At 56.0% G+C, this 26316-nt stretch overlaps 8 protein-coding genes across 8 annotated transcripts; 3 read left to right on the forward strand and 5 right to left on the reverse strand.

The window, feature by feature from the left end:
• Positions 1-89: 89 nt before the first annotated feature.
• Positions 90-2099, reverse strand: GGS23DRAFT_347586 (phosphatidylinositol-glycan biosynthesis class S protein). Its single transcript, XM_051513106.1, has 2 exons — positions 1581-2099; positions 90-1503 (listed from the first exon to the last, which is right to left on the reverse strand). Exons 1-2 carry the CDS (start codon positions 1887-1889, stop codon positions 121-123), a joined length of 1692 nt encoding a protein of 563 aa, XP_051367693.1. The 5' UTR covers positions 1890-2099; the 3' UTR covers positions 90-120.
• An 887-nt stretch (positions 2100-2986) lies between these two features.
• GGS23DRAFT_587871 (acetyl-CoA synthetase-like protein) lies at positions 2987-6039 on the forward strand. The gene is made up of 3 exons (XM_051517515.1): positions 2987-3569; positions 3677-4431; positions 4492-6039. The coding sequence occupies exons 1-3, from the start codon at positions 3563-3565 to the stop codon at positions 5626-5628; spliced, it is 1899 nt and encodes a 632-aa protein (XP_051367694.1). The 5' UTR covers positions 2987-3562; the 3' UTR covers positions 5629-6039.
• A 209-nt stretch (positions 6040-6248) lies between these two features.
• GGS23DRAFT_347738 (diphthamide biosynthesis protein) lies at positions 6249-8413 on the forward strand. The gene is made up of 2 exons (XM_051513107.1): positions 6249-6267; positions 6478-8413. Exon 2 carries the CDS (start codon positions 6615-6617, stop codon positions 8127-8129), a length of 1515 nt encoding a protein of 504 aa, XP_051367695.1. The 5' UTR covers positions 6249-6267; positions 6478-6614; the 3' UTR covers positions 8130-8413.
• Positions 8414-9393: 980 nt separating this feature from the next.
• GGS23DRAFT_600881 (uncharacterized protein) lies at positions 9394-10230 on the reverse strand (the record flags this gene model as incomplete). Its single annotated transcript, XM_051519134.1, has 2 exons — positions 9394-9945; positions 10177-10230. The coding sequence occupies 2 exons, from the start codon at positions 10228-10230 to the stop codon at positions 9394-9396; spliced, it is 606 nt and encodes a 201-aa protein (XP_051367696.1).
• A 1108-nt stretch (positions 10231-11338) lies between these two features.
• GGS23DRAFT_616753 (uncharacterized protein) lies at positions 11339-13320 on the reverse strand (the record flags this gene model as incomplete). The annotated part of the gene is made up of 2 exons (XM_051520804.1): positions 11837-13320; positions 11339-11400 (listed from the first exon to the last, which is right to left on the reverse strand). Exons 1-2 carry the CDS (start codon positions 13059-13061, stop codon positions 11339-11341), a joined length of 1287 nt encoding a protein of 428 aa, XP_051367697.1. The 5' UTR covers positions 13062-13320.
• Positions 13321-13890: 570 nt separating this feature from the next.
• On the forward strand, positions 13891-15599 carry GGS23DRAFT_347751 (uncharacterized protein). The gene has a single exon (XM_051513108.1). It carries the CDS (start codon positions 14037-14039, stop codon positions 15585-15587), a length of 1551 nt encoding a protein of 516 aa, XP_051367698.1. The 5' UTR covers positions 13891-14036; the 3' UTR covers positions 15588-15599.
• Positions 15600-17346: 1747 nt separating this feature from the next.
• GGS23DRAFT_600884 (uncharacterized protein) lies at positions 17347-20415 on the reverse strand (the record flags this gene model as incomplete). Its single annotated transcript, XM_051519135.1, has 1 exon — positions 17347-20415. The coding sequence occupies one exon, from the start codon at positions 20413-20415 to the stop codon at positions 17347-17349; it is 3069 nt and encodes a 1022-aa protein (XP_051367699.1).
• Positions 20416-23769: 3354 nt separating this feature from the next.
• On the reverse strand, positions 23770-24731 carry GGS23DRAFT_587882 (uncharacterized protein; the record flags this gene model as incomplete). The annotated part of the gene is made up of 4 exons (XM_051517516.1): positions 24574-24731; positions 24484-24507; positions 24224-24418; positions 23770-24156 (listed from the first exon to the last, which is right to left on the reverse strand). Coding segments are annotated over exons 1-4 (563 nt in total), but the record flags the coding sequence as incomplete, so codon positions are not given.
• Positions 24732-26316: the final 1585 nt, after the last annotated feature.

A 26316-nucleotide genomic window follows, 5' to 3' on the forward strand; every position in this document is an offset into this window, starting at 1 on the left:
GACCGGCGGGCATGTTGAGTCAAATGATATAATATTGTGCTACCGTCAATGCCTATAGTTCTTACCCAAGAGAAAAAGAAAGCCGTTGCACGTATGGGTGACCCTGAAGTGGCCGACGACTTAGGCTTTTTTCTTCGCCTTTTCCTCCCTCGACCTCTTCTTCCAAGCCTTGACCTGGCTCAACAGGCCGATGACGAGAGGTACACCTACTGGCCCCAACAATGGCAAGTAAATGGCCACCTTGTGCTCGTCGGGGAAATAGAGCTGCCCAACCATGCTCTTCTCGAAGAACGCACGTTCGGCCTCTGCCTCGGCTATGCGCGCGTGCTCGAGACCGTCTGTCCCACCAAGGTGGGAACACGCGGACCGCAGGTGGCGCATCGATTTCGTCACTCCGTCGGCGACGCTGGGCGGGATGGATATGCTCGGCAACGCTAGCGAGAGACGGGCCAGCGACCCCAACGAGGAAGACGCCCGTAGAAGCAGGTCTGCAGACCGTATGCGGGTGAGTGTTGAGAGGCGCATCGGCAGGGGTCCCGTCTGCGGGGTATTTAGGAGCGAGAGCAGGTGAGAAGTAAAGGTCAGGATTGGCTGCTTCAACAACTCAGACCGGATGTGGTCGGTAGCAGGTGGCGGTAAGAGATAGACAGAACCCCACTGCGGGATGAGCCACGAGTGGGAGGATCCCGATTCGAGGGCCCCGGGGTCCGGCCCGACGGTTTGATTGCCAACATACATGACAAAATTAACCGTCGGCGACCCTCCGATAGAAGGCGACAGCGGCCATTCCGCGGCGTTTATGAAGGAAGATAGATCTTCCTTGGTGAGAACCTGCGACTGCACGCCGGGCGAAGCGTACAGCTGGACCTGTGTATCGATGGTGAAGTTGTGGATAGGTCCCAACATATCAAGGATGGGCCTCATGTATTCGTCTATCGCCGAATCGACATCCCAGCTGCTCGGCGTAGGCCCGTTGGTAAACAGCGAGAAGGTCAGGTGGTAGGTTCGCGAGTACTTCAGCGATCTCGTCATCCGTTTCGACAGCGAGGCCTCGGCCGCGTCTCGAAGAGACCCTTGCGGTCGGGGTTCGGCATGTGTCGTGTAGGTCGCGAGGAGATAGGACATGACATCCCGTTCTTCGGAGAAGGTCTCGCGCAGTTGCGTTGCTAGATAGGTCGCGAAGTCGGAAGAGTTGGCGGTAGGGGACGGTATAGAGTTGGGGGGGTAGGTGACATCGAGAACGGGGGAACGCGAATGGAGCGAGGCGGTCATGGTTTGGCCGGGACGGAGGCGCACCACGAGCGCGGCATCGGAATCGTGGGACGGGGCGTTCATATAGTCTGCACCAGTAGACGGTAATGGCTCGAGTTGCAGACGCTGGGCCGCAAAGTCGCCCATGGCATCCAGTGCTTGCTGTGTGATGCTCATGAGGTTATAGGATTCCTCCTCTCCGAGGCCAGATGTATCGAGGGCAATTCGTATGGCAAATACCGGGGTGCAGGCCTTGGGCGGCGTAGAGACGTCAATAACAGACATCGACGGTATATAGCCGCACGGGGTTAGGGATGCATCGATCTCACCTTGCCGTCAGCCCAGTCCATCATCTCGCTCAGGGGCAGATCCGCCCGGTATATCGTGGTCGTCTTCCACCATATTGGCAGGCCGAGAAACAGGACGATGAGCCAGAAAGATGCGACAATGAACGATCGTCTTCGGACGTCCTCTGGCTTCTCCGGCGGCGGCTCCTTGCGGTTTCCCGGTAGGGGCGGGTTTGCCGTGTCGCTTTTCGCGTCTGGCACGATCGTCTCGTTCGCCTTGCCCGCGGCGCTGATGTCTGCTACTGCTGGGGGTGCGACGTCGTCGTGCCGTTTCTCAGAGGTGGGAGACATGGCTATATCCAGCGGCGCTACCCTCTCGGAAGCATGGCTCTGGATCGATCGCGTCGTTGGGGCTGACCGATCGTGCCAGCGTGTCGCAAATTGGGAAAATGTCCGATGTAAGCGAGTGGAAGACAAACCTGGCGGAGGAGCCTAAAGGAGCAGCAAGGTACACACCTACATGAACCGAAGGCGCGCCGGCTGGGCCAGTGCAGCAGCCCTACGGGCAAAGTAGGTACTTACCTACCCTACCATTTCAGCCACCTCCTTAGATACATACCTAGTTAGGTAGGTAATTGGACATGTAGGCGTCTATCGCGAATATATACCTACTAAACAAAGGAGTTAATCCTACCTCGGCCCAAGCAAAGTGGATGCTCCCGTCTCTCTCGTCGATCGGAGGTACTTTTTTTACCTAGGCCACGTCCATCAATGATCACGGCGACATCAACGTCAGCAAGGAACCTAAGAAGCGTACTCATCCCCGTACGGATAGCTGGATTACAAATCCCTCCCAGTCGAACGATCCAATTGATTGATAGCGACTCTGTGTACAGGTGCTTGTCTGTACGCGCAAACGCGAGTCGACAGACCTAATATAGGTAAGATGTCTTACCTCCTACGTGGTTCTTCTTCAACCCATGCTAGCGAGTCTTGGCGAGCGTCCGTAGCTTCAGCTCCGACACCCAATAAACGCCAAGCAGTATCTTCCTTCTTATGGGTGGACAAGACAACTCTTGCGCCTGGTGGTCTTACGTGTGACCTATAGTAGGTATTCTTTGCTGCGTCCCAAGACCTGGGCTGGCGTATGCGTCCGAATCCGTGGCTTTAGTGCAGCACAAAGGCGCTCCCTATTAGTGGTGTAAACGAGACTCGAAGACTAACCCTGCTCGGTCCCTCGAGCTACGTTGCAAGCCGAGGTTCGCAAACACAATTGGGAAATCGACAACCCCAAAAGGCGAGGGGTAAAACAGCTTGGACCGGTCCGGATGACGATCTCATACCTTCGTATCCCCTATGTACCGCGGATCTCCCGGGTTAAAATTGAATTTGAAGGGACAGGAGGAAAGGGAGGTAGGAGAAGAAGAAGAAGAAGTAAAAAGTACACACAATATTCCTATAAATAAAAATTCAATACAGTTCCCCCCTCCCCCCTCCCCAAAACAAGGACAATCGCTGACCGAGACATTCACTACGGCCCAGCCCTATCAGGGGACTCGGAATTCGCGCGCTGGTATGGCCAGGGGTAGTAGTTTGGACCCCCGAAGACGTCTCGACTCGACAAGAGAACCCACCCAGCCTACCGAGGCAACAATACTTATTAGACTACTTACGTACCGCCACACCTCCCTATTCATTTGGTGGGCGCTGGTAGGGCTCCCCTGGTGTGAGCTGGGCTTCCTTTTATCTACTAGCTACCGCCCGTCCTTGCCGCCTCGGAAGGGTTAAAGAAAGAATAAAAACAGAGAAAATATCGTATACCAATATCTACCTCCCGCGTCGATATCCGATCACGCGCGGGCGGATTTGCCTTCCTGGCTGAGAAGCAGAAGCAGGTTTTGTCGGTAGACAGGACAGAATCGTACGAGCTGTGTGATGCTTCGTGCTTCTTGAGCATAGCTGAGCTGGGATGCTGATCTAGCAACAACTTCTCGTCAATCAAGAGAAGATCGATCAATTGAAACATGCCCGGTAGGTTCCACCCCGGTTCTTTTTCTCTTAACTGGATAACCCTTCGTCGAAGCGTATTCTCTTATTGAGTCGCCATTCTGGCTGTCGCTGCTAACCTTGCCACATAGTTCCTCTTGCACTCTCCGTGCCGGCGCTGGCCGCCGGCCTCGCCTATCTCAACGCCAAAACCGGCTTCTGGTATGATGTAGGTCTGCTGCGCGGTACGTTTAGGGCCCTCATACGTGAGCGCTATCGGGAGTCGAAGGATCGCTGTAGTTCCTTCTACGTCCTCGAGGAATATGCGACAAACACGTCCTCGAGAGACCGGCTGTTCATCCTCTTCGAGGACAAGTCGTGGTCCTTCGCTCAGGTATACGAAATGGCGTTGAAATACGGCAATTGGCTGAAGACAAAGTACGGGATCAAGCCGAAGGATGTCGTTGCCATGGATCTCCAGAATTCTGACCATTTCGTCTTCATCTGCTTCGGACTGTGGGCCATCGGGGCGACGCCGGCTTACATCAATTATAACCTGGCCGGCCAGCCCTTGATCCACTGCGTGAGGACGGCACAATCCGTACTCATGCTCGTCGACCCCGAGGTTGCGGAGCGCGTCGACGACAGCGTCCGAGAGCAACTGGGAGGTCTTCGCATCGAGCTTTTGACGGATGAGCTCAAAGCCGAGGTGTCTGCGGGCGAAGCGGTTCGGCCGCCAGACTCTGTGCGGTCAGGCCGGTTAAGCAGGGATTTAGCAATCCTCATCTACACTTCCGGCACGACTGGGTTACCGAAAGCAGCTATTGTTTCCTGGAGCAAGTTGGCGTTGTCCGGTTCGTTTGCCGGCGGCTGGCTGCGTACGAAACCGTCTGACGTGTTCTACACGGTAAGCTTTCTTGTCGAGAGAATGAATCTGGGCGAGGGTATATTCTAATGGGTTCCGCAGTGCATGCCGCTTTACCACAGCTCTGCTACCCTCTTGGGGATGTCCCATTGCTTAGAAGCCGGCGCCACGTTTGCGATAGGCAAGAAGTTCTCGACCAAGACGTTCTGGAAGGAGGCTCGACAGCATAAGGCGACCATGGTCCAATACGTAGGAGAGACTTGTCGATACCTCCTAGCAGCACCGCCCGAGATCGATGCCGTCACGGGTGAGAACTTAGATAGGAAGCACAGCATACAGGTAGCGTTCGGCAACGGCCTACGCCCGGACATATGGGAAAAGTTTCGAGAACGATTCGGCATCGAAAACATTGCCGAGTTCTACGGGGCGACGGAGGGCTTCTTGGCGATGTGGAACCTTTCTCGGGGCGACTTTTCGAGCGGTGCTATCGGCCGCTTCGGGCTACTCTACTGGCTGTTCGTAAGGTCAATGCTGATCATCGTCGCCCGGGACCCCGAGACCGACGCCCCGGCTCGCGATCTGACGACGGGTTTCTGCCGACAAGTTAAAAGCGGCGACGTCGGCGAGATGCTGCTCGCCCTCCCTACCGACGTGACGAAATCGTTCCAGGGGTATTACAACAACCCCCAGGCGACGAATAGCAAGATCATCCGCGATGTGCTTAAGAAGGGCGACGGTTACTTCCGAACCGGAGACCTCGTGAGCCTGGACTCGGAAGGGCGGGTATACTTCCACGACCGCATCGGCGACACTTTCCGGTGGAAGAGCGAGAATGTCGCGACGACGGAGGTGGGTGAGGCGATGGCGACGCACCCGGCAGTAGGGGAGGCCAACGTATACGGCGTGCAGTTGCCGAATCACGACGGGAGGGCCGGGTGCGCGGCCCTCACGCTGGCGGCAAACGAGCGGCCCGACAGCGCGCTGTTGCAGTCGCTGGCGCAGCACGCGCGTAGCAAGCTGCCCAAATACGCGGTGCCGATCTTCCTGCGTGTCGGTAAGGGGACAACCGTCGCAGTCACGGGAACCAACAAGCAGCAGAAACACCAGCTGAGGACGCAAGGCGTAGACCCGGCGCTGGTCGGGGACGACGAGTTATTCTGGCTCGAGGATAACAAGACGTACGTGAGATTTGGAAAGCGAGAGTGGGATCGGCTGAATGCAGGTCAGGTGAAGCTCTAATTCCAAGCAATGGGTAGGAGGGAGGAGCTATACGGGCAGAGGATGCTCGGGACAATATCCGACATGCCTCGACTCTTTTCGATTCTCCACCATATCATGGACGGTATAATGAGTACATAATTAATATATATGTATATATATATACATACACATACATATATATATCAGCTGTAGGGATGCTGTCCGAGATTACCTGTCAGCATTAGGCACATACCTAGGTATCTACTTGCATATTTGGCCCGGCTGGAGGCTGGTGCCTTATCGAGCCCGTCCTTCTCTGTCTGCCTCCCTCTGCGTAGCTTTGCTCGAATGTACGTCGGGTTCTTCACCCGGTGAACAACTCGCCGTGCCGTGGACTAGAACAGGTAGGAAGAGATCCGGACAGTTAGTTGAGTACTGGTAAGGAGGCTCTGATAGGGGTAATCAGAAGAAGCGATACCTAGGTTACAGGGCAGCGCACAGGTTAGGAACCTTACCTAAGGTGGGTGGTAGGTACGTCATCCACGGTAAGTATATACTACGCGGTACCACTTAGGACGTAGCACTCAGCGGGCACCTAAGGTATTCTACGTGTATCCGCCGGCGTTCCGACATGTATCTCCTGACCCTCTAAGTAAAACAACCATTGCCCCTCCAAAAGTAGGTACGTATCCCTGAGAACCTGGGGGAACTCCTCGGGCCAATCACAGGCCGGCATCCCCTACCCAAATTTCCAATCGCGACATGCTCGTTGGTGCATCTCCCACCATCATCATCACCCCTCCCATTCCATTCCTACCATGGCATCCGAGTTGAGCGCCGCCCCCGTCCTCTCGACACCAGCTGAACACATCTTCGACGACCCGACAGCCTCCTTGGCCACCGCCCAACCTCGACGACTTCGTAGACCCGACCACGAGCTCCTCCATGTCTACGAGATCGAACGGACCGCCGCCGAGATCCGCCGCCATGGCTGGTCGCGCGTCGCATTGCAGTTCCCCGATGCCATGCTGCCCGATGCCCCCTGGGTTGTCGGTGCCTTGGATTCTCGACTGCGGAAGTTGGCCGAGGAGGACGACGGGAACAGGGACGTAGAAGGGGGAGGAGACGCTCAACGAGAGCAGCCGAGCCAAGGGGGAAAGCAGAGGAATCGCCTATACATCCTAGCTGACACATCCTACAGCGCATGCTGCGTCGACGAGATCGCGGCCGAGCACGCTAACGCCGATGTTGTCGTCCATTACGGCCGTGCGTGCCTCAGCCCGACCTCGAGATTGCCGGTGCTGCACGTCTTCACGAGACAGGTCCTCGAGTACGATGCCGTTATCGACGCCTTCGAGAGGGAGTTCCCGGGGAATGCGGAGAAGGTGGTTGTCATGGCGGATGTCATGTTCCAGGAGCACATCCTACCAATATGTAACTTGCTTAGAGACCGGGGGCATCGCAACGTCGTCGCGACCGAGATTTTCCGAGACCCGGCTGGGCCGATACCGAATCGCAAGTTGGTTCCGCTCGATACTTCGCCCGCCAGCCACGTCGACTACAACTTAAATGAATACCACCTTTTCCATATTTCCACCCCTCCTACCTCCCTCCTCTTGACCCTCTCCTCGCGTCTTGCCTCCTTACGTATCTATACTACACCCTCCTCGCCCTACACGACCGATTCGGCTCCTCTGGACCCAAGCACGACGCCGTCTCTCCTTCGCCGTCGTTATGCGCTCGTCATTCGGCTCGCCACCGCTTCCGTCATCGGAATTCTGGTGAACACGCTGTCGGTAAAGAATTACATGTCTACCATCTCCACCCTCCAGAAGAACATCGCCGCCGCCGGAAAGAAGAGTTATACCATCGTTGTTGGCAAGCTGAACGCGGCGAAGCTGGCCAATTTTGCCGAGGTCGATGGGTGGGTTGTCGTCGGGTGCTGGGAGAGCGGGTTGGTTGAGCAGGAGGGCTTATGGAAGCCCGTGGTTACGCCTTTTGAACTAGGGCTGGCGCTTGAGGGCGAAGAGAGCAGGGTCTGGACTGGCGAGTGGTGGGGCGGTATCGAGGGCGTCAATAGCTTGCTACCTACGGGTACGGGCACCGACAGCGTCCCCCGTCAAGGAGAAGTGGGGAACGAAGGAGAAGCGCTCGGACCTGCGGTAGAAGAAGTCGAAGGTGGTGTGGACGATGAAGAGTCAGAACCGCCCGAGTTCGACCTTCGGACCGGCAAGCTCGTCAGTCATAGCCGACCGATGAGACTCGCCGTGCGGAGCATCCCGAGGAGTGTGGGCGAACTCGGCAGCGCCAGCATCGACCCCGATCAAAAGACTCCGTCGTCAGCAGTAATCAAGAGGACGACGGGAGACGTGGTGCTCGTCAACGGCATAGCTAGCCCGGGAGCAGAGTTCCTGAGGTCACAAAGGACATGGCGGGGCCTGGGCACGGACTTCGACGACGAAGAAAGCACCGTCATCGAGGAAGGGCTGAGCGGTATCGCGAGAGGGTATACCATTGGCCAGGGACAGATCCCGACGTGAACTACGATCCCCGGCTGTTCATGGCAATTCGCAAACTAAGCGAATCAACCCAGCAAGAAGAGCCAGTTTCGATAATTGGCGGGCCTCCTCCTATCGCTACCGGCGTTAAATCTCGAGGAGCAATCTCGACATTGTTCGCCAAAATGGCGGATGTGTACGTTGATTGCGTTTTTACGTACATATACTACGGAGCCAATATCCCGGTCTAACAGTGAGCTGTCGCTACTCCACGTCTACCGTCCGGATAAGTTGAATGAACTTATGGGTGCGCGTAGCAGCGCAGGCTCGGAGAGGTCCGATTTGAGGTATGCAACTACAAGCACATTTGACAGGAAATACGGGGCTGCCTAGAGAAGATAAACGCAATTGATGTGCGATAAAAGGATCCAGGGGGTCACGAGCTAAACTGGACCGTAGGGGATCGGCTGGTTTTCTATTCAGATCCTCTCATCCAAGTTGGGGCAGTCTGCCTAAGTAGTTAGCCCTATGAAAGAGCGGCAGTTATCAGCATTCTCTTCTCTGATTAGGTCTCCGATCTCCCCCTCTCCCCCTTCTCGCCCGGCCCAATTACGAAAGTGGCCGGCATACCAACAGGCCAAAGTTGCGAAAACACATCAGCCCACCCAACTGCTCGGTCGCATAGATATACGGCAAGTGGAGTTGTTGGTTGCGGTTGGGGAGACCATGAAGTAACGTCGTGAAATAAGTCGTAGGGTCGTATAATTCGTTATCGTCGTGGCGGGTCGTATCGAACCGAATTCCTGCTATTGCCGTTCCCTCCTCGTTCCCCATCCAGCGTCGAGCCCGTATTCGGGCCGGTGTTTTCTGCGGCGCCGTGGAGCCCTGTCCGTCAACCCACCTGACCAGTTCTATCCCGAATCCGAGGGTGGGCAGAGGAACAAATGAGACAAAGCCAGCTGGCGGGACTACCAGGGCGACCACACGTCTGGCAGTGCGTGTTCGAAGGTATACACTTACATAGGTATACCTGTGTAAGTGTATACCTCCGAACACGGGCAACGCCTATGCCTTTTTGTTCTCTTTTTTTCCCTTTTTCTAGGCCATTTCCCCTCGCTTCTCCCCTTTGGTTCTTGCGGATCCCAGTAGTCTACATAATATTCGAACGCACGTACACACACATTCCGACAAACGCCATTATGAAATCCTTAAGTTGTTTCGATTAGGCCGCCACCGGACCACAAACCCATCTACAGCGCGCACGCATGCGCACGCAGGCGGCATCCGCTCCCGGAATGTGTGGGCATCAGACGTAGACGCGGCGATGAGAGTGGGAGCTGTGGCGGCTCGGGGCGCGGCTGCTGCGGTGGCCGTGGCGGTGGTGGTGCGTCTCGCGGTAGTAGGTGCCGCGGTCGGAGGCGGCGGAGCGGTCGCGGTGGAGGCAGGCGACGACGGAGGTGACGAAGAAGAAGACGCAGTTCATGATGCCGAAGGCGAAGGAGGCCTTGAGCATGGCGCAGGACTTGTCCGTGCTGGAGTCCCAGTTGGTGAGCGAGGCGCTGCCGAAGGGCCCGAGGCTGACGTCGTACGGGTCGCCGCGGCGGATGCTCGTGCAGTCGGCGCCGGCGATGAAGCGCAGCGCCCACACCGCCCCGATGAAGGCGCCGACGAAGAGCAGGTCCACGAGCGATATGAACGTCGCGTTCGCGCTCGACTGGTGGTAGCTGAACAGCGTGTAGATCGCCCAGGCGAGCGCCAGCACCGACACGATGAAGAGCACCAGCACGTAGTTGGGCGTCAGCTGGTTCAGCTGGACGAAGCCGTTGACGAAGTAGCTGAGCATGCCCATCGTCGGAATCTGCCGGGTTCGTTCGTTGTCACCTCGTTAGCCTCCTGGTAGGTAAGTTGAGCGGGCACAATAGGCCGGCGGTAAGTAAGGCCCGCATTGACCCGGAGCGGTGAGGAGTTTGGATGCTCTTCACGATCGCATATCTCCCGACAGCCAGCTTGTCCGGCGCCGAGAAGAGATGGGAGCTGGGTGGGCAGACCAGAGGGATCGGGTCGGCAGAGGAGAGTGGGCGGTGCTTACCAGCGTGATAATTTGCATGAAGCGCCAAAAGGCGAAGAAGATGGCGAACATCATCTTGACGGTACGTTGTCTCCTGTCGCTTTGATGATGCAAGTATGCTCGAGGGACGACGGGGAGAAGCGTGCGGAAAGTCTTCAATGCGCGAGAATGCGATGGGAGTGAGACGGGTTGGAATGGGGTGGTGGCGACGAAAAGCGGGAGGGGGTGTGTAATGTATGGTATGGTGGTGTGAAGGAGCGGAGAGGCCGGCAACGAAAGAGAAGACGGACGGCGGAGAGACACGAGGTGGGGGAGCTTCAGCAGCAGCTTCTCCTACGACGACATGCGCGCCAAGAGCTGCAAAAGACGAGGCGGCTGGTAAGACAGGAGAGCAAGTAACTCGGACCGTAGAGGAGGAGGCAGGGCGACCAGGGGGAGGGTCTCGTTAACTAGGGTCCCATGCAGTCCCTCCTGTATGCGCCGACGTAGTGTATCTCGAAAACCACGGCGGCCGGTCTTGGGGGAGTTGGTGATTTCCGACGGGGTCCTCTCAATCGCAGTCGTCGGTGTTTCCATGCTACGTAAGATCGCAAGATGTGCGTCTGCTCCCAAGGCTGACGGAGGAAAAGGGGAAGAGGAGAAATCATACGGGCTGGGTATGAGAGAGAGAGAGAAAGCCGTTACCCCAGTCCCCTGGTAAGTAAACAACACAGCAGAGGTGACGAAGATGCCCCGACAACCCAAGCCTAACCAACGTGTAAGGTCGAGGGATGGATGAGGCCAGGCTCAGTACTACCTACGTAGCAAGTGAAGAAGTTAGGTACCCGAGGTCGCAATGATGCATCGCATGGGCATCTAATAGGAAGCCACTCATTGGTGCCGTCGTGGCGGTACTCTCTATAGGGCAAGCGGATGGAGGTGAGCTACGACACCTACGAGCGAATAGAAATACCTAGGTATGAGTAGGTATAGAACAGGACTAGGGTATCTAATAGTCGTGACCTTCTATGTATGTGTGCGCATATGTCCGAATGATAAATTTCAGAAACACGCCTACTACGGGTGAAAACCCATAACAATGGCAACGTGTCGCGCAAGGTAGTTGTTGGCTGGCTAGCTGGAACTGCAGTACGAGGGAGACGTGTACATACACGCACACTGGTCTACGTCCGTAGTATAGCGGCTATGACAGCGCGCGGGGCTGGGAGACGTTTACAACAATCTCGAGATCCTTCGTATCCGTAGCTAGGATACGTGCTTAGCGGCTGAGAGAGAGCTGGTTAGTTGACCAGCCACGTCGATTTTCGCGAGGTGGGATCAACAGGATAAAACAGGTTTACCGCCTCCCCCGTCGGTTTTTTTCTTCATGATCATCTTCCGCGGCTTTTGTGGTAATGCTACCTACGTAACAGAGCCGCCAACCAACTCGGAATCTATCCAATCGTGAATGCCATCACGTTTCTTCTCCTACTATTCAGTAGGCTAACCCTTTTATTACTGTGCTGCCGTGTGTGTGCCTTTTTCCCACTTCGTAGCCGTTGCATGGCCGTCTCCAGCAAGCCTCCTCGCCAAGCTACTAACCCCTGCACCTGGCTAATATAGCCGAGAATTGGAAATACCTGTTAGACACAATGGAACTAGCTGCCTATATTCTACACGGTAGTTGGTTCTAACTACCTACATGCATCAGTAGTCTTCACTCGCAGCTTTTCGCTCACGCCCCCGCCTCTCCTGAGCGTCACTTCTGGAAATGTGCTGCTATTGCCACTGAGGAACCCATCATCGTCAACGCCTAGCAGGAACCTGCTGAAGAATGCATCGATATAGGTCCTCATAATCTCCGCCATCCTCGTCCCCGGCACACCCCCAGTCTCTGGGCCTTCTCTGCCCCCGAAAATGTCTCGAAATACGGGATAGTCGGAGTAGCTCTCGTGCACCGTCCCGGCCACTGTGAAATCCCTCTTCCAACCATGTAGGGACGGCCACCCCGGCGCGGCTGTGGGGTCGTCTGTAGCGACGTGCTCCGGGAAGCCGAGAACCAGCACTGGTTTTTCGGTGCCTAGCCGCACCACCGGGCCGTAGAGGAATCCGTCTAGGTCTGCCGCCGCCACCACCGCGGACGAGTTCAGCAGCGTGCCTACGGCCGCGGCGCCGCCGAACGAGTGGCCGAGAGCCGCGACGCGCGAGACGTTCACTGCTGTGATCAACTCATCGTTCTCGCCGGGCCTGATTTCGCCCCAAGCCATCCGTTCTCGGCCCTGCAGCCCGCTCTCCAGCCGCCCGAGGACGAACAGCAAGTCGGCGACGCGCACGTCGATCGCGAGCTCGCGCACGGCCGGCTCCAGCGGCCAGCGCCAGCCGCGCGCGCGCACCACACGGCCGTCGGGGTATTCGACGACGGCCGCGTCGTACGGGTGGTCGACCGCGGCCACGGTCCAGCCCCACGACGCGAGGTCCTGCAGCAGCGCCGCGTACAGCCCGCGCGCGAACCCGAACCCGTGGCTGAAGAGCAGGACCGGCGCCGCGCCCGCGCCGGCGTCGGCGGCGAGAGGGCGTGCGCCGAGGCGCGCGCGCGTGGTCAGCGAGGCCGCTGTGCCCGGCGTCCAGGAGAACACGCCATCCACGTGCGACGCCGTCGCGGGCGAGAACTGCGGCGCGAGAGGAAAGTTGAAGGAGGAGGAGGACGCGGAGGCGGTCGGGTAGAACAGGGTAACCATGAGGTCTCGCGGCGCCCCAGACGGCGAGAACGGGTCTGGCCGTCCGTCGTCCACGAGCTCGATGTTCCTGAGGCCGACGCCGTAGGGCCCCGTAAGCTCCGGTAGAAGGACCCGCGCTCCGAGGGCGGAAATGGCGGAGAGGAGGATGAGGAGCAACATGGTGGTCGTTTTCCCGAAGCCGACGCCCATAATCCGGCCTGCTTTACACCCACCTAGTTTGAAAACAGCTTACGGTCCTGCTCACGTAGCAGCGCAGCCCAGATCCATCCGTTCAGGGAATGACGGTTGTGTCTCGTCTCTCCAAGTCTCCTCGGGTGCACAGTGCGGCGTGCGAGGCCAAGAATCTGTCACAAGGGAGACCCGAATCACGTTTTCGGTCGACGGTGTCTCACGTAATCGCGATGTATCATTCGACAAATTGAATGAAAGACTCGCAGAAAATATCGAGAGGTTTGTAATCGGTGTCTAGAGGTCGTGTCCGGATATAACAACATCCCTCTCTAGCCGTGCGACGGGTCGCGAATCGGCTGGAAAAGATGGGAGATTTTGCTTGATCTCTGCAGTCTGCTACACGCAGTAGTGGCCAGAACGTCGGTGAGGGCGGTGATGACGCCAGCTCCTTTCGCCAATGGGCTGCTCGGCCGTGTTGTTATTGGCACGGCCATGGTAGGCTGTGGTCAGCCACAGCTAGGTAAAGTCGATACCATTATTTAAGAGCACTCCATCCGCCCGACCCCCTCGCGACCGCGGCTGCGACCTGCCAATTCCGCCGCACTGTTCTTGGGAGTGCCGCCTCAACCTGGGCAAGCATCAACATTGCTGAGGCACATCCGCGTGCTGCTGACGAATTGACCCGCTGTTCGTCAGCCATGATGGACAAAACTGAGTTGGGTGACCGAGCCTTGCCTCGGATCGTATGTAGGTAGATGAGCCAATGCCACTATTCGCGGGTGCGTGGGTTGCGTCTAGCATCGGCCCGCTTCCAGTGGGATGAGGGTTGAGACGGGTACGCGGAACAGCGGATCACATCAAGGGCCAACGTGTTGATAGATACACGTATAAATGTCTATTGATACTCCATTTGCTCCGATGCCTTCAAGATCTACTATATCCCCTTCTCTATCAGCCCAGCCTAGTGATTACAGTTAATGCATAGACGGCAGTATGATCCGCTCCCATCTCCTTCTCATAACTGCAGCCGGGTCCTGCATGGCAGCAGACCTGAGCACACTCCCCGGGCACCTGAAGACAATCTCTGCCGACGTCTTCCCGGGCCCGAAGGGCATAGCCCAATACATATATGCCAACCCGGAGACGTCCACACAAGAGTTCCACGCGCACGATATCGTGGTCGATTATTTTACCACGACGAAGCCCGGCCTTTGGGACGTAACGCCGCATGCTTACGGCGAGCCCACAGCCCTCGCGCTGGATTTCACCCACAAACCGGCGGGCTTCTCTGGTTCTGAGGAGGACATACCCACCGTGGGCTTCCTGGCCGAATACGACGCCCTGCTGGGCATCGGCCACGCCTGCGGACACAACCACATCGTGCTCAACGGGCTCGCCGCGGCGAGCATGGCGCGGCAAGCCCTCATTGATCTAGATATCCCCGGGCGGATCAAGGTGGTCGGCTGCCCGGACGAAGAAAACACCGGAGGCAAGGCGCGGCTACGGGACGCGGGGGCATTCGACGATATACCAATCTGGCTGATGGCACACCCGACGGTGGCCAACGCCGTACAGCCGATGCAGGGGCGAGTGAATGCGCAAGCGAGCTTCTCGGGGACCACCCACGCTGACGCCATCCGGACCGCGTACGAGGCGCTCGTGAGAATCACGGACCTCGTGGGCACGCTCCCCGGAACAGCAACCACAGCGACGCCCGTGGAAGACGTAGGCATGTTTAGCATCAACGTTGTGGCCCAGCAGATCAAGTTTGGCATCGCGGGCTTAACTCTGCAGGAAGTGAACTCGACGGTTCTGGCACTGCTGGACGGGTCGTACGCGGGCGTGAACTACACCGTGGCGGAGGACGACGGCGTCGAAAGGGGAGTCGCGCTTACGATCAACGGGCCGGGCGGCCACGCGTCCGAGAGCACGAGAAGCCCGCTTCGCCTCAGCATCGAGACGTTCCGCACGCTGCAGGCCAGCAAAGGGGACGACGTCTCGTTCTTCCTGCCGGGCAACACCACCGTCACGGAGCTGGATATCACGGTATCAGTCCGCACCCGATACACGCTCGACATCGAGGCCGCCCTCGAGCCCGTGGTATCGACCCTCGCCGACACCGCGGCACACGTCGCCACCGATCTGCCGTATCCCGCTCTCGAAGTCGAGCGGACCCTCGGCAACAGGTTTATAGCGCTGATGCGCGACGCGGACCACGGCAGCCAGGTGGACTGGGACTACTCGACCGTGGCGCCGGCGGCCACGGACGCCGGGTTCGTGCAGGACGCGGTCGTCGACGCCGAGACGAGGGAGCTCCTGAGCGTCGGCAAGGTCGTGTTCCACCCGAACTTCGGCATTTGCGACCGCGCCGACGCGGGCGCGCCGTGCGGCTTCAACCACGAGCCGGTCTTCGCCCAGGCCGCCGCGACCGAGTTCAGCTACGGGCGCACGGAGATCGTGGCGAGAGCGCTGGCCCAGGTGGCCGTCGAGCTGCTCGAGGACCCCGAGTTCAGGGAGCAGGCGACTAGGCTCGTGAGAGGATAGGCCCTAGGTCAGAGGCAGGTAGGTTAGATCTGACTGATAGGGGGGGGAAGGGCGCCGAGGAGAAAAGGGGCGAGTTGAGATCGACGCCCTGCCACTCCTCCTCGCAGCATCGACGTCGACGTGGAATAAACGAAGAGAAAAAGGATTCTCGACTCGTTACTCATTCTAGAAGAGTAGGCATCTAGGTACTTATAGACAAAGCTTCTCGTCTTGCTCATCTCGTATCCAAGCAAGGACTTGGGCCTTGTCGGAGATGCCGCCTACCTCCTTTACCTATGTGTTTCTATCCGCACGGAGGGTAGACAGGCATGCTTCAGGCGACTCGGGAGGTTGAAACTAAAATTTCAATAAAATTCTCTGCTCTCTCTTCGTACGTGCCTGTTTGGTTTCATCGCCGTTCTCGCCTGTTTCTACCACGCCTAGATTCCCTGTTTTTGAGTATTAACCCGCATCGACTCCTTGCCGGGGTGATTTAAACGATTCAACCAGCACGATAAGTTCTAGGTATTTTCCCTTAATCGCGCTGGTCACTTGCGGCGACGATTTACCTACCTATGTTCGCAAACCGGCGTAATCTCGCGCTTACTGATGACGGCGGCGCATCGACACTCTGCGACTCCCGCGACAAGCCACAGGCCAGCATAGTATACGAGCTCTGCAGAGACGCCCGTATGCATTCCTCGAAATACCGAAAAACGAGTCGACGGACACGCGCCAAACGATAGATGCATCAACAGTGTTTTAACCAACAGCGGGCCTGTTCACAATCGATTGGCTCACGACTGGCATGTCAACCCTAGGCATATCGACAACTTCGAAACAGAAAATCGATCGTTGCGGACGGTGTACCGCGAAGTAGCGTAAGAACAGCGAGGCGCGATACCATATTTGGTGTATGGTTGCAGACGGTGGTCGTCCGTATGACAGCGGAGATACGGGGGATGAAGTTTTATGTTTCCTTCTCTCCTCCATTGCTACTCGGAGTCACAGCTTAACTCCTGGAACTGGGGATATCTCATGCTAACAGATAAGGAGAGCACCTTGGGATGTAGTATTCCGTTGAGTTACACATAATAGGGCCTTGCGTTGAGCGATAGTATCGTGCTACGTCCCTCGGTGCTATATAACCATCAACTCTTCATCACAACCCCCTGCCCAAAGAAAATATATCCGGCGACAAAATGTGCGATATTTACGCTCTCCTATCCGCACCCGGTGGTCTTTGAGTATGTACGGCTTTCCTACTTGCATATAAGCAATCCCGACCCTCTTATACTGAGGCGACATAACGCTGAAGAGGATAAGCTTCAGTCGAGAGTCCTCGCGAATACCTGTCGGAGCGCCATTACCGTGAACTGGGAGCCACCCTAAAATTTATCGCGAAGAAAATTAGCTATATATCCGAAATTGGTAAAAACAAGACCGCTGCCTGATGGTTAGGCCTAGGATGTTTGGGGGTTGGTTCAGAACTGACCATAAATTTGTAACCACCAGTGCGGATCATATTTCTCGCCATCGTTACTTAGGGGGTACTAGACTCTCGCCTCCAAAAAGGCTAGAATGGGCAGGACAGCACTGGGAGCCTCACCGGGATGGTGACATCGGCACGAGAATTGTATGTGTGCTTGGACAGAATCCGAAGAGGGAGACAGATCATTTGTTGGCCGTGTCGAGTTATTAATATACGAGAATTCGATCTTAATATATGGAGCTAAAAGCCGCAGGGCATGTTCCTGAAGCACGTCTATATTCATTTCGCCTAACTGTATTCCTCGTCCACGCACTCGAGCTCGTCGAAGTCTCGAATGACGGGGCCCGGACCGTCTGAGCTACCGGGACTCAGGGCAGGACCGATGCCGCCACCACTTCCGCTCGGGCTGTTGGGACTGAAGGTGACGTCGAGGAACTCGCCCGTCCGTGTGGTCTCCAGATGGAGGTCCAGTGGCGCGGGCGGGTTCATCCGATGTATGCTTAGCGGCGGCGGCAGCCACTTAGGGTCCTCGATCCGTCGCGGGCTCGCGGCAGAACCGAGAGTGGCGGTGGCACGTCCTGCGCGTTCAGCCTTGTTATTGCCACTACTCCCGCTTCCCCGTCCCTGCGAGGCCTGGTGACCCGCTGCTACCTCCGTCGCCGACATGGGCCACGAGCTATAGTTGGTGTTGTCCGAGGCCGCCCCGACGCTCATAGTGGAGGAACCCCCCCATGTCGTGGCCATCGTCGGCGTGGCGGGCCCGGGTGTACCAGCCGAGGTGCTGGGACGGCCGCTTCGCGACGTGCTCCCCCACCCGCCACTGCTTGACCGGCTCGCGACCGTCTGGGGCGGTCGCGGGAATTGGCGAGCCTTCGCGCGCATCATCATGCGCAACACGGGGTCGGAACCGCCGACGACCGAGTTAGCCGACGTGTCCGAGTCGGCGCCATCGCTACCGCTGTGCCAAGTGCGTGGCGCAGCCCAGCAATGTGAAAGCTCATGGCCGGCCTCGGCAGCGGGCCTGGAGGCCCCCTTCCACGGAGGCGCCTTCGCGCCTTTGAAGCGTGGCGATAGGTGGTAAGACACATTCTCCCGGTAGTGGATGTCGGGCGAGTCGACCGCCACGCTCGCGATCGTCTGCAGGATACCGTAAATGAGCACCCACCGGCCGCGACGAGCCACGAACGGGTCGACGGTGCCGATGTGGTCTGCCTTCTCAAATTTCACGAAGCCTTCGATCAGGTCCGTCTGCAAGAAGTCGGATCCTAGAATGTATATGTTTGTCGCTTCGGTGTAGGCTAGCTGGGCTCTACGCTCAACAATGCGGTCGTCGCCTCCCTGCTTCGTGTTATTTACATTACTCTTGTCCTTTTTGGACCGCTCGCGCGCCGAACTAGACGGAGGCGACATGATTGGCGGTATCGACTCGGGGACGAGAGGATAGGGGTGGGGGATGTGGGGGAATCTCATCCGGTTGTCGAACTCGATGAGCATGTCTGTAAGGGGAAGGTCAGGGGTATCTGGGTCGAAGGACTTGTCGCCATTCTCGGATACCATCATCCATTTTCGGCTGCTCCGGGTCTCGGACTCGTCCCACACGATATCTCGATTGACGAGGTAGTCGTACAGAGAGCCGAAATCCTTCTCCATCTGCCTTGCCATCGTCCTCGTCAGCCACATCTCTTCGCCGTCTGCTGTCCTCGCCCCCGAATCAGGAGGTGGCCAGTCGCCATACTTCTTGGCAAAATGGCCGACGAGGAACTGCTGCAGGCGGTCAGCTGCGTTCCGAGCGGCCCCGTGTGCAGCCGGACCCGTCGTCGGCCAGATGTCTTCGAAAGAGAATTCCGCAAGTCGCCCTTCCGCGGCCTGCACGCGAAGCTGTACCTCGAGGCAAGTGCGTTCGAGCAGGGCCCGTGTGATCGGGGTCACGTTCTTGAAGTCTGCGCAGATCTCCAGTCGCGAATACATCCCGCCGCAGTGCGCGAACGCCTCACACCATCCTCCCTCCCACCGCACTTCCGAGGACTCCGACCATGCCAGTAGAGATACCGCAATTTCCGGGTCGTTCCGGGCGTCGTCGATGCCGCGGACCGTCAGATACTTTATTATGTTGCCGACGTTGTCGGTCTCTGGAGGCATGTACGCCGTAAGGCGTGCGAGAAGGTCTGACAGCGCCTGAAAGAGTGATAGACCGACTAGAGAAGCATGGTAGAGAAGTGCAAAGACGTTGCGCGTCGTGATCGCGTGTCGGTGTGCCTCGAGCTTGCTCAAGTTCGGCGGCGTCGGGAAGTACATCTCGTATGAAATCTGGCCATCTGTGTCTGTCAAGCTAGCGTCTTCCGAGATTGGGGGGGTCGGCTGGCCATTTCGGTATCCAGCCTGCGAATACGAGCCATGCGGCCGTAGCAGCGTCGGCGGCGCACCTATGGGTGAGAGGGGCACGGGCACTTGCGGCGCGTATTCGTCGTCCGTAGCCCCTTCACGAAGGAGGGTGATGAGGAAGCGCGACTCGGTCGCTTCTATGATTCGAGACGACACACGGAGTGACGGATTCGGCCGCGGAAGCTGTCCCTTGCGCCCAAAGAAGACCAAAACGTCACCATTGAGGTCCCATAGCTCCGGGTCCTTTCGGAGCTTGTTCCATCGCTGAGCGGGCTTCCCGGCGCCGACCCAACGCTTGAAGGGCGGCGCCGACGACGGCGGGGGGATCGGCGGTAGCTTCATAGCCGGCGGTGGCGAGATCATCTGCTGGTATTCGGGATCCCACACCCGGTGTTGTGGGCTCTGCAAAGGTATGACGGGTGCCTCGCTTGTGTCGAAGAAATCGCCATCGTTCTGGTTTCTAGACGTGGTGGAGGATCCGGGTCGGAAAGGCGTGTCGGCAGCTTTCTTCTTCTTGGCCCCGAAAGTGAAGGCCTTGGTCAGACCTTTGCGGAATTCGTCGCTCTTCTTGTCCACGGCGCTCCGGAAGCCGGATCGCTCGATGCCCGATACATCCTCGGTCCGCAGCACAGGCTTCCTCGCTCTAGCGTACGCAAAATCGGGCATTGGCCCTCTGTGCTGCGGATTGCCACCACCTTCTCGCCTTCCTGCCTCACTCCCAGCACTGTGTCCTTCGCTACTCTGATCGCTGAGGGTGGTAGCTTGCGTGCGGTATCGTGCTATCTCATCTTCTCGTATCGACTCCGAGAACCGTAGAAACCGTGCAGTTGTCGTGCCGTAGCCGGTGCCTGGAGGTCCGGCATCGCTGATGGAGGAGAGGTCATCATGCTCATGAACCCGCGGGTTGCCGGAAGACTTGACGCCGGACTTCGGCTCCGTAATCTTTTTTCTCACATATGCGCTGCGTCCAGACATGGTTGATACGTGTGCGACGATATCGTTATATCGACCTACCTAGTTCGCGACGATGGCACCACCCACTCCACGATGCATGACCTGCTCGGGCCCCGGGAGGTCAACAGTACGTGTTTGACGAAGCGGTCGGTATGCCGGGGATAGATCGGTGCGTATCGCGGTCTGGTGAAGGTCGTGGGACTTGTCTAAGACGGAAGGTTGAGTGTGATGATAGAGGGGCTGCCCGACGTAGTCCTGTGATATATCGCGGCGCGACCGAGAATTCAAATTCCAAGCTGTGGTAAACACAACGTGGATAGGCGCAATGATATTTGGCCGAGAGGAGGAGACCGTCCGAAACACTGATGTCTATCACAGACTAGGCGAGAGGAAATCGATAGTCTAGCATACGGAGTCTCAGAAGAGGGCAGCCAGGCGAGATTAATATCTACCCGTCTCTGCGAATCCAGTGACCGACTCGCCACATCAGCGAATTGCTTTTTTTCCCTGGCAACCTGAAATTGGTTTCGGCTTCTGCAAGCCCGTTCGATAGGAAAGGGGGGACGGTCGCAAACGTCGAATCGCACGGGAAGGGCGCCGAATGCATGGGCGAGGGTCAGCTACAAGTTATGAATTGCCGTGACCGATAGAAATAAACAAGCACGGGAGGGAGGGATGTAGTCTCGAGCTATCGCGTGTGGACTCGAACCTCTCCCAGATCGGCATGATGGCCGGAGTAGTTCGACGGCACTTATCGCAAGGTAACGCGGCGGGGATGATAGGAGTTATAAGTACAGCGTCGGCGTGTTGGAGCTTGGCTCGTAAGTATGAGCAGCTCGTCGCTCGATTGGCTCTTCACCCACATGCATCTATTTTGACATTCCCTTGGCTACCAGGCCCTCGACCAGCTGCGTCAGACAAGGGGCGAGCAGGTATACACATGCGCATGTCGGCCAAGCTATCCCTACCTGTCGCCGGTCTGCTGCGAATCACGGCTCACTCCTCTCGGACAGCCGCACGAGAGGAAAGGCGTCGCCTAACGTCGGGGCCCAGTCCGCCAAGTATCAAGGCTACCTTTCAACAACGATCGGGACTCTTCGTGTCGCATTCGGGCTCGTTGTTGCGGCTGTGGGACTCGTCCCAGATTTCGGGCGACACGATACTAGACTAGACTAATAAGCGGCCCAGGGAGGCCAGGGGGGATGCTGCCCTTCGCTCAGCTCCGTATCATTGCAGCAGGTAGCACTGCGTATAGGTAGGTGAGGTCTGCCGCAGAGGATGAGGCAACTCTCGCAGCCACTGGGCATACATGTCAGATAGGCGCTGCATTCCTTCCACCGTCGAAGCGAAGACGCGGGACGAGAGAGGACAGGAGAGCGCAATCTGGGCCTCGTAGGCAACTTCTAGGCACAAACTAGAATGCGGAATGGATATTGGAGTACAGAAACCGTCGTCGGGTTAGTGCCCTAAACGGGGTTGCTTTGAGAGGTCCCAGAGAAAAAAGATCTGCCTGGGGTAGGGATGTTGGATGCCTGCCGAGAGGTAGGTAATGTGCCTACGCACGTTATAGGGGGCACCAGGTTATATGTGCGTGCCTACCTACCTAGATCCAACGAGTGGAGGTTTCACCCAAACCAAGGAGGAGATGGGAAGCGGCCATAGCGTGTACCTACCTAGGTAGGTACCTACAGGCTGGGTGTAGGAGGTACCGAGGTCAGGTACCTCGAAGAGAGATGGGTGGCTGTCCGTCGGCTCTATATGTCGACATGTACATTAGGTAGGTACTTTGGTAGGTACCTACCTCCGGGTCCTAGAGCTACGGAGGTAAGGGACCTTAGGCAAGGGATACCCTACTAGGTGCCTGTACCTGCTGAAGGGAAGCCTTAGCGGCGCCTGATGGTTGATAAGAGGAGGTACCTAACCTGTTCAAAATATGCATGTGCTTACCTCCTATACGTAAGTACCTGCGTGGACAGTAGGTAAAGACCTGACGTAATGGTGCTGGTCTTATCTGTAGTGGTGATGGGTCGGATTCTATGACCATGAGGAGTTGGAAATTGGTAACAGGTGGGTACGAGTTTGTGTTAGGTGACCCCATCGTTGATCAGTTAATCATTGGTACGGTACCTACGAATGCCCCTACGTGCGTATAAGGTAGATTAAAGTGCTTCTATGTATCTACCTCATCTTATAATTTGCCTACATTTAATTAGGTACCTAGGTAGGTATCTGGATACCTCCTGAGTACCTCCGACCTTACGCACTCGTTGTCACCACCAGGTGAGAGGAGAGATACCGAATGTACCTACATATGTAGGTTGGTAGAAGTTATCGAACTGTTCGGCCATTGGACCCATCCATCCCGCTCTGTCTTGGATCCCCGCTTCTAGACCCGGAGCTCCGGTAGCAGTCACGTAAGCCCATGTACGTAGGTACGTAAGCATGTAGGCATGTAGGCATCGGATGATGGGGCCATCCCGAGTCGCGACTTAGGACGTAAGCGCATGGGATATGTGCCTCTTTGGAGTTAAGGCCGTTCTAGGATGCCCGCTTCAAGGCTCTAGGATCGGGTACATATGATCATCTCACAATACATTAAGTGATACATAATCTCCTGGCAGGTTACCTATGATAACCTCATCAGTACCTGGGTAATGAGCAAGTAATAGGTACCTCGTGTAGTTAATGGGATCCCAGGGATCCTTGGCCTGTCTGATATCATATCATCCCTGTCTAGTCAACCTAATACATATAACATAACCCAATTCTTGTCGATTCCTATGAGCAGTCTTTTACATGCCTCAACTACGCAGTAATAGCTCTTACGTGCAGACACGGCTACTGCTCACTACAGGCACCTAAGGCAGGTACCTGTGTACCCATATATACATCCAATATTATTCTTATGCGTTAGGTGGATATGAGGGTAACGTGCCCTCGGGGCTTGTCTTTGCTATCCCTTTGAAACTGTACGAAAATGCATCCTATTGGACCATATGCTGATGCTATTCCATCGTATTTCTTACTATGTAAGACGTTCAGCACATCTCGCTCATTAGGAGCCTGCCCCCGAGTGAGGAGCACCCAACGTCCATAGACACCTACGCATACATATATGGAGTTAGCATGCCCCAGAGGTTGCTCATCCGATTAGGTCTACTTGAGCTCCTTTACAGGTAGGCACAATAGGAATATTGCAATCCCATCCCGGGATATTGCTTATGATTACCTACCTGTTTCTTTTCCGCGCGGGGGGACTGGGATGTCTAAATGTAGGTTGATAAACACCTCCTACGATTCTGCGACCTTATTAGCCCGGTATCTACCAGCAGCATGTCTCTTCTGTCACCGAGGCGTATTAAAATAATAACGTATCCCACATCTCTACCTTAGACATACAAGCTGTTATTTATGGGGATCCATCCCTTAGGCCAGATATCCATCTTCAAGACGGTTCCAATACGTCTGTCTCCTAATTATCTGTCGATGAGATGCGAAGTCCCCGCCTCTTACAACGCTCTTGGAAGCTTTTCATGTACGGTGAAGTGGCCTTGGTAGCGCCGGAGCCATCACCAGTCTTTCCAGTGTGCGTCGTTGGAGCAAACGTTTTTGCCTCCGGGTTGAGCTTAGATAAAGGCGATGTGCTAGTCGTCGAGGCCGGACCGCTGCCGAGGTTCGTTACTCCCGGGTCGGTATCGGGGATCTTAAATGGGATAGACGGCATCTTATTTTGCGTTTCGAAGAGATTGCTAGCAATCATACCTTGTCGTCGCCTATCAGCACACGCTGTGACGCAGAGTCACGTTTGAATCGAAATATTCCAACTCACGAGCTGTAAGTTTCCTTGCTATTATCTTGTATTGCTCTTGTGGGTCTGCTGAGTCTTCTCCGGCCACTGAGTCATGAGCATCTCTCCAAAGATCAGTGAGCATGACGCCGTTTCGAAGTTGACTGTTGATCTCCCTTTTGGCGTAGGCCACGAGGTACTGTCGAAACGGCACATTGCTGTTCCGAGGAATAGATTCTGGAGAGAAACACAGATAAGACTTGGTAGATGTTCGGTTTGAAAAGGCCGTGACAATTGCTTACTAGTGTCGAAGTGGAAGTATTTCGCTGTCTATTGCGTTAGCAGCTAATGCAGGTATAATAGCATTAGATCGTTGAGGGCGGGAGCCTTACAAGCGTGCTTAGCTTCACTAAGATATTCATGGCTAAAGGAACCCTGCGGATGATCCATTGTGGGTGTGCTTATGGATTCCAGCTATTGTCGAACGGATCTCTAATTCAACCCTCCCTTGGCTCTACCTTAGGAGGTAGCTATAGCCAAGGTTTCCAAAGGCCTAGAAAAGCAGGGAGGAGGAACAACCAGACGACTTGCTAGTGTGACATCAGCTGTGCCTCTTTGCCCCAAGAACAGAGCACTTGAGACGAGATCGGGTGCGGCCGTGGATCTAGGGGTTGAAAACTAGAAACTTGTAGAGAAGTTGAAGCAGCATGTCAGCAACCAAAACTGTGGAAGAGCAGCACGGAATAGAAGGGGATAGAGCAAGTTAATAGGCGAACTCACTGATGGGAGGGAATGCGTGCGCATATGTTACAAACGAGTATATGCGATCCTGGCGGTTGGGTCGGTCTCTAATTGTGACTTGAGATGAAGAACGTGAACAGCTCAGCTGGTATTGTTGAATTTAGAGAGAGAGCGGGTATCGGCGTAATAGTAATCTAGGAAACGGAAGGGTTCGTGGTGGCCTCTGCGACTTAGGGTCAATGAGTCCCCTCAGGATAGTGACAGCCATAGACCTCGGAAGCTCTTGACAGGGGACGAACTTGTTGCTAACTTGAAGGACCAAAGAGGCTATTGTTTGTGGGAGAGGAAAGAATTCCAAGAGGCGACCAGGCCCAGAATCGGATTGTGCAAAAACATACCTGGTAGTTTCCTACGCAGGGTAGAGGCAAAAGTAGATGAACAGGCCAGACGGGAATGCTGGACGCCAAGGTCGGAGGCGAGAAGACGGAAAGGAGAGCGGACGGGGAAGGGAATGTTCGGCGACGTGGTGCCAGATGTGTCAGAGAAAAAGCCCTGGAGCCTTTCCAGTTACCGGTTAGAAAAGAGGGCAGCAACACAGAAGTTGAAGCTGAGCAATCACGCCCAGGACGACCCCCTTCCTAAACTAGATATGTAACCTGGGGTAGGTAGGAGGAAGGTAGGACTCGCCCATTGCGCACATTCTACCGCCTAAGGATGGCACCTGCCCACCTTCTCTAGTTGATACCTAAGGTATTCCCGCTTATAAGAGGCAGGCACATGGGTACCTATAGATCAGTGGGTTACTGAAGGGAGGATAGGTTCGATTCCTAACAGGGCTACTTGGTAGTCTTCGATATTTAGCTCATCTCCTATAAGAGGTCTAGGCAGGTACCTTGGGTATCTCAGGTAGATGATACAAGTGGACCGTCTCTGCTAATGTTCATTTTTACAAGTCTCTATGTTAATAAGTCTAAGAGGAGGCACCTAAAAGATACTTACCCCAAAGATCCACGTTACAGGCTTCTTAGGTACCTGTATCTACCAGAGGAGGTAGGTAGGTACCTATGTAGAGCAAGGCAGGAAATGCTATAATAGAAGCAAACCAGCATTGGCATCTCTTAATCTCGACTCCGCCACGATTTCCAGCTCTTCTACCTGTCACTTGGAACTCGGTGGTTTTGATTCTTGCAACTCACTCTCCCATTTCGTAGGCTTATATGTTTAACCGCTTGCCGACTAGACAGACTACATATCTTCCACAAATACAACATTCGCTCTGGGGAAGACGGTGGTCCTCCAGTCGTGTTTTCAACAATAGTGGCCAGTCCCCCCACCGCGTTCTATACTAGCAGAGCAACCCATAGCCCTACCCCAATTGCCTTCTGTTTTGGCCT

Source organism: Durotheca rogersii (assembly GCF_024521655.1).
Source record: "Durotheca rogersii strain YMJ 92031201 chromosome Unknown GGS23scaffold_39, whole genome shotgun sequence".
Lineage (NCBI taxonomy): Eukaryota > Fungi > Ascomycota > Sordariomycetes > Xylariales > Xylariaceae > Durotheca > Durotheca rogersii.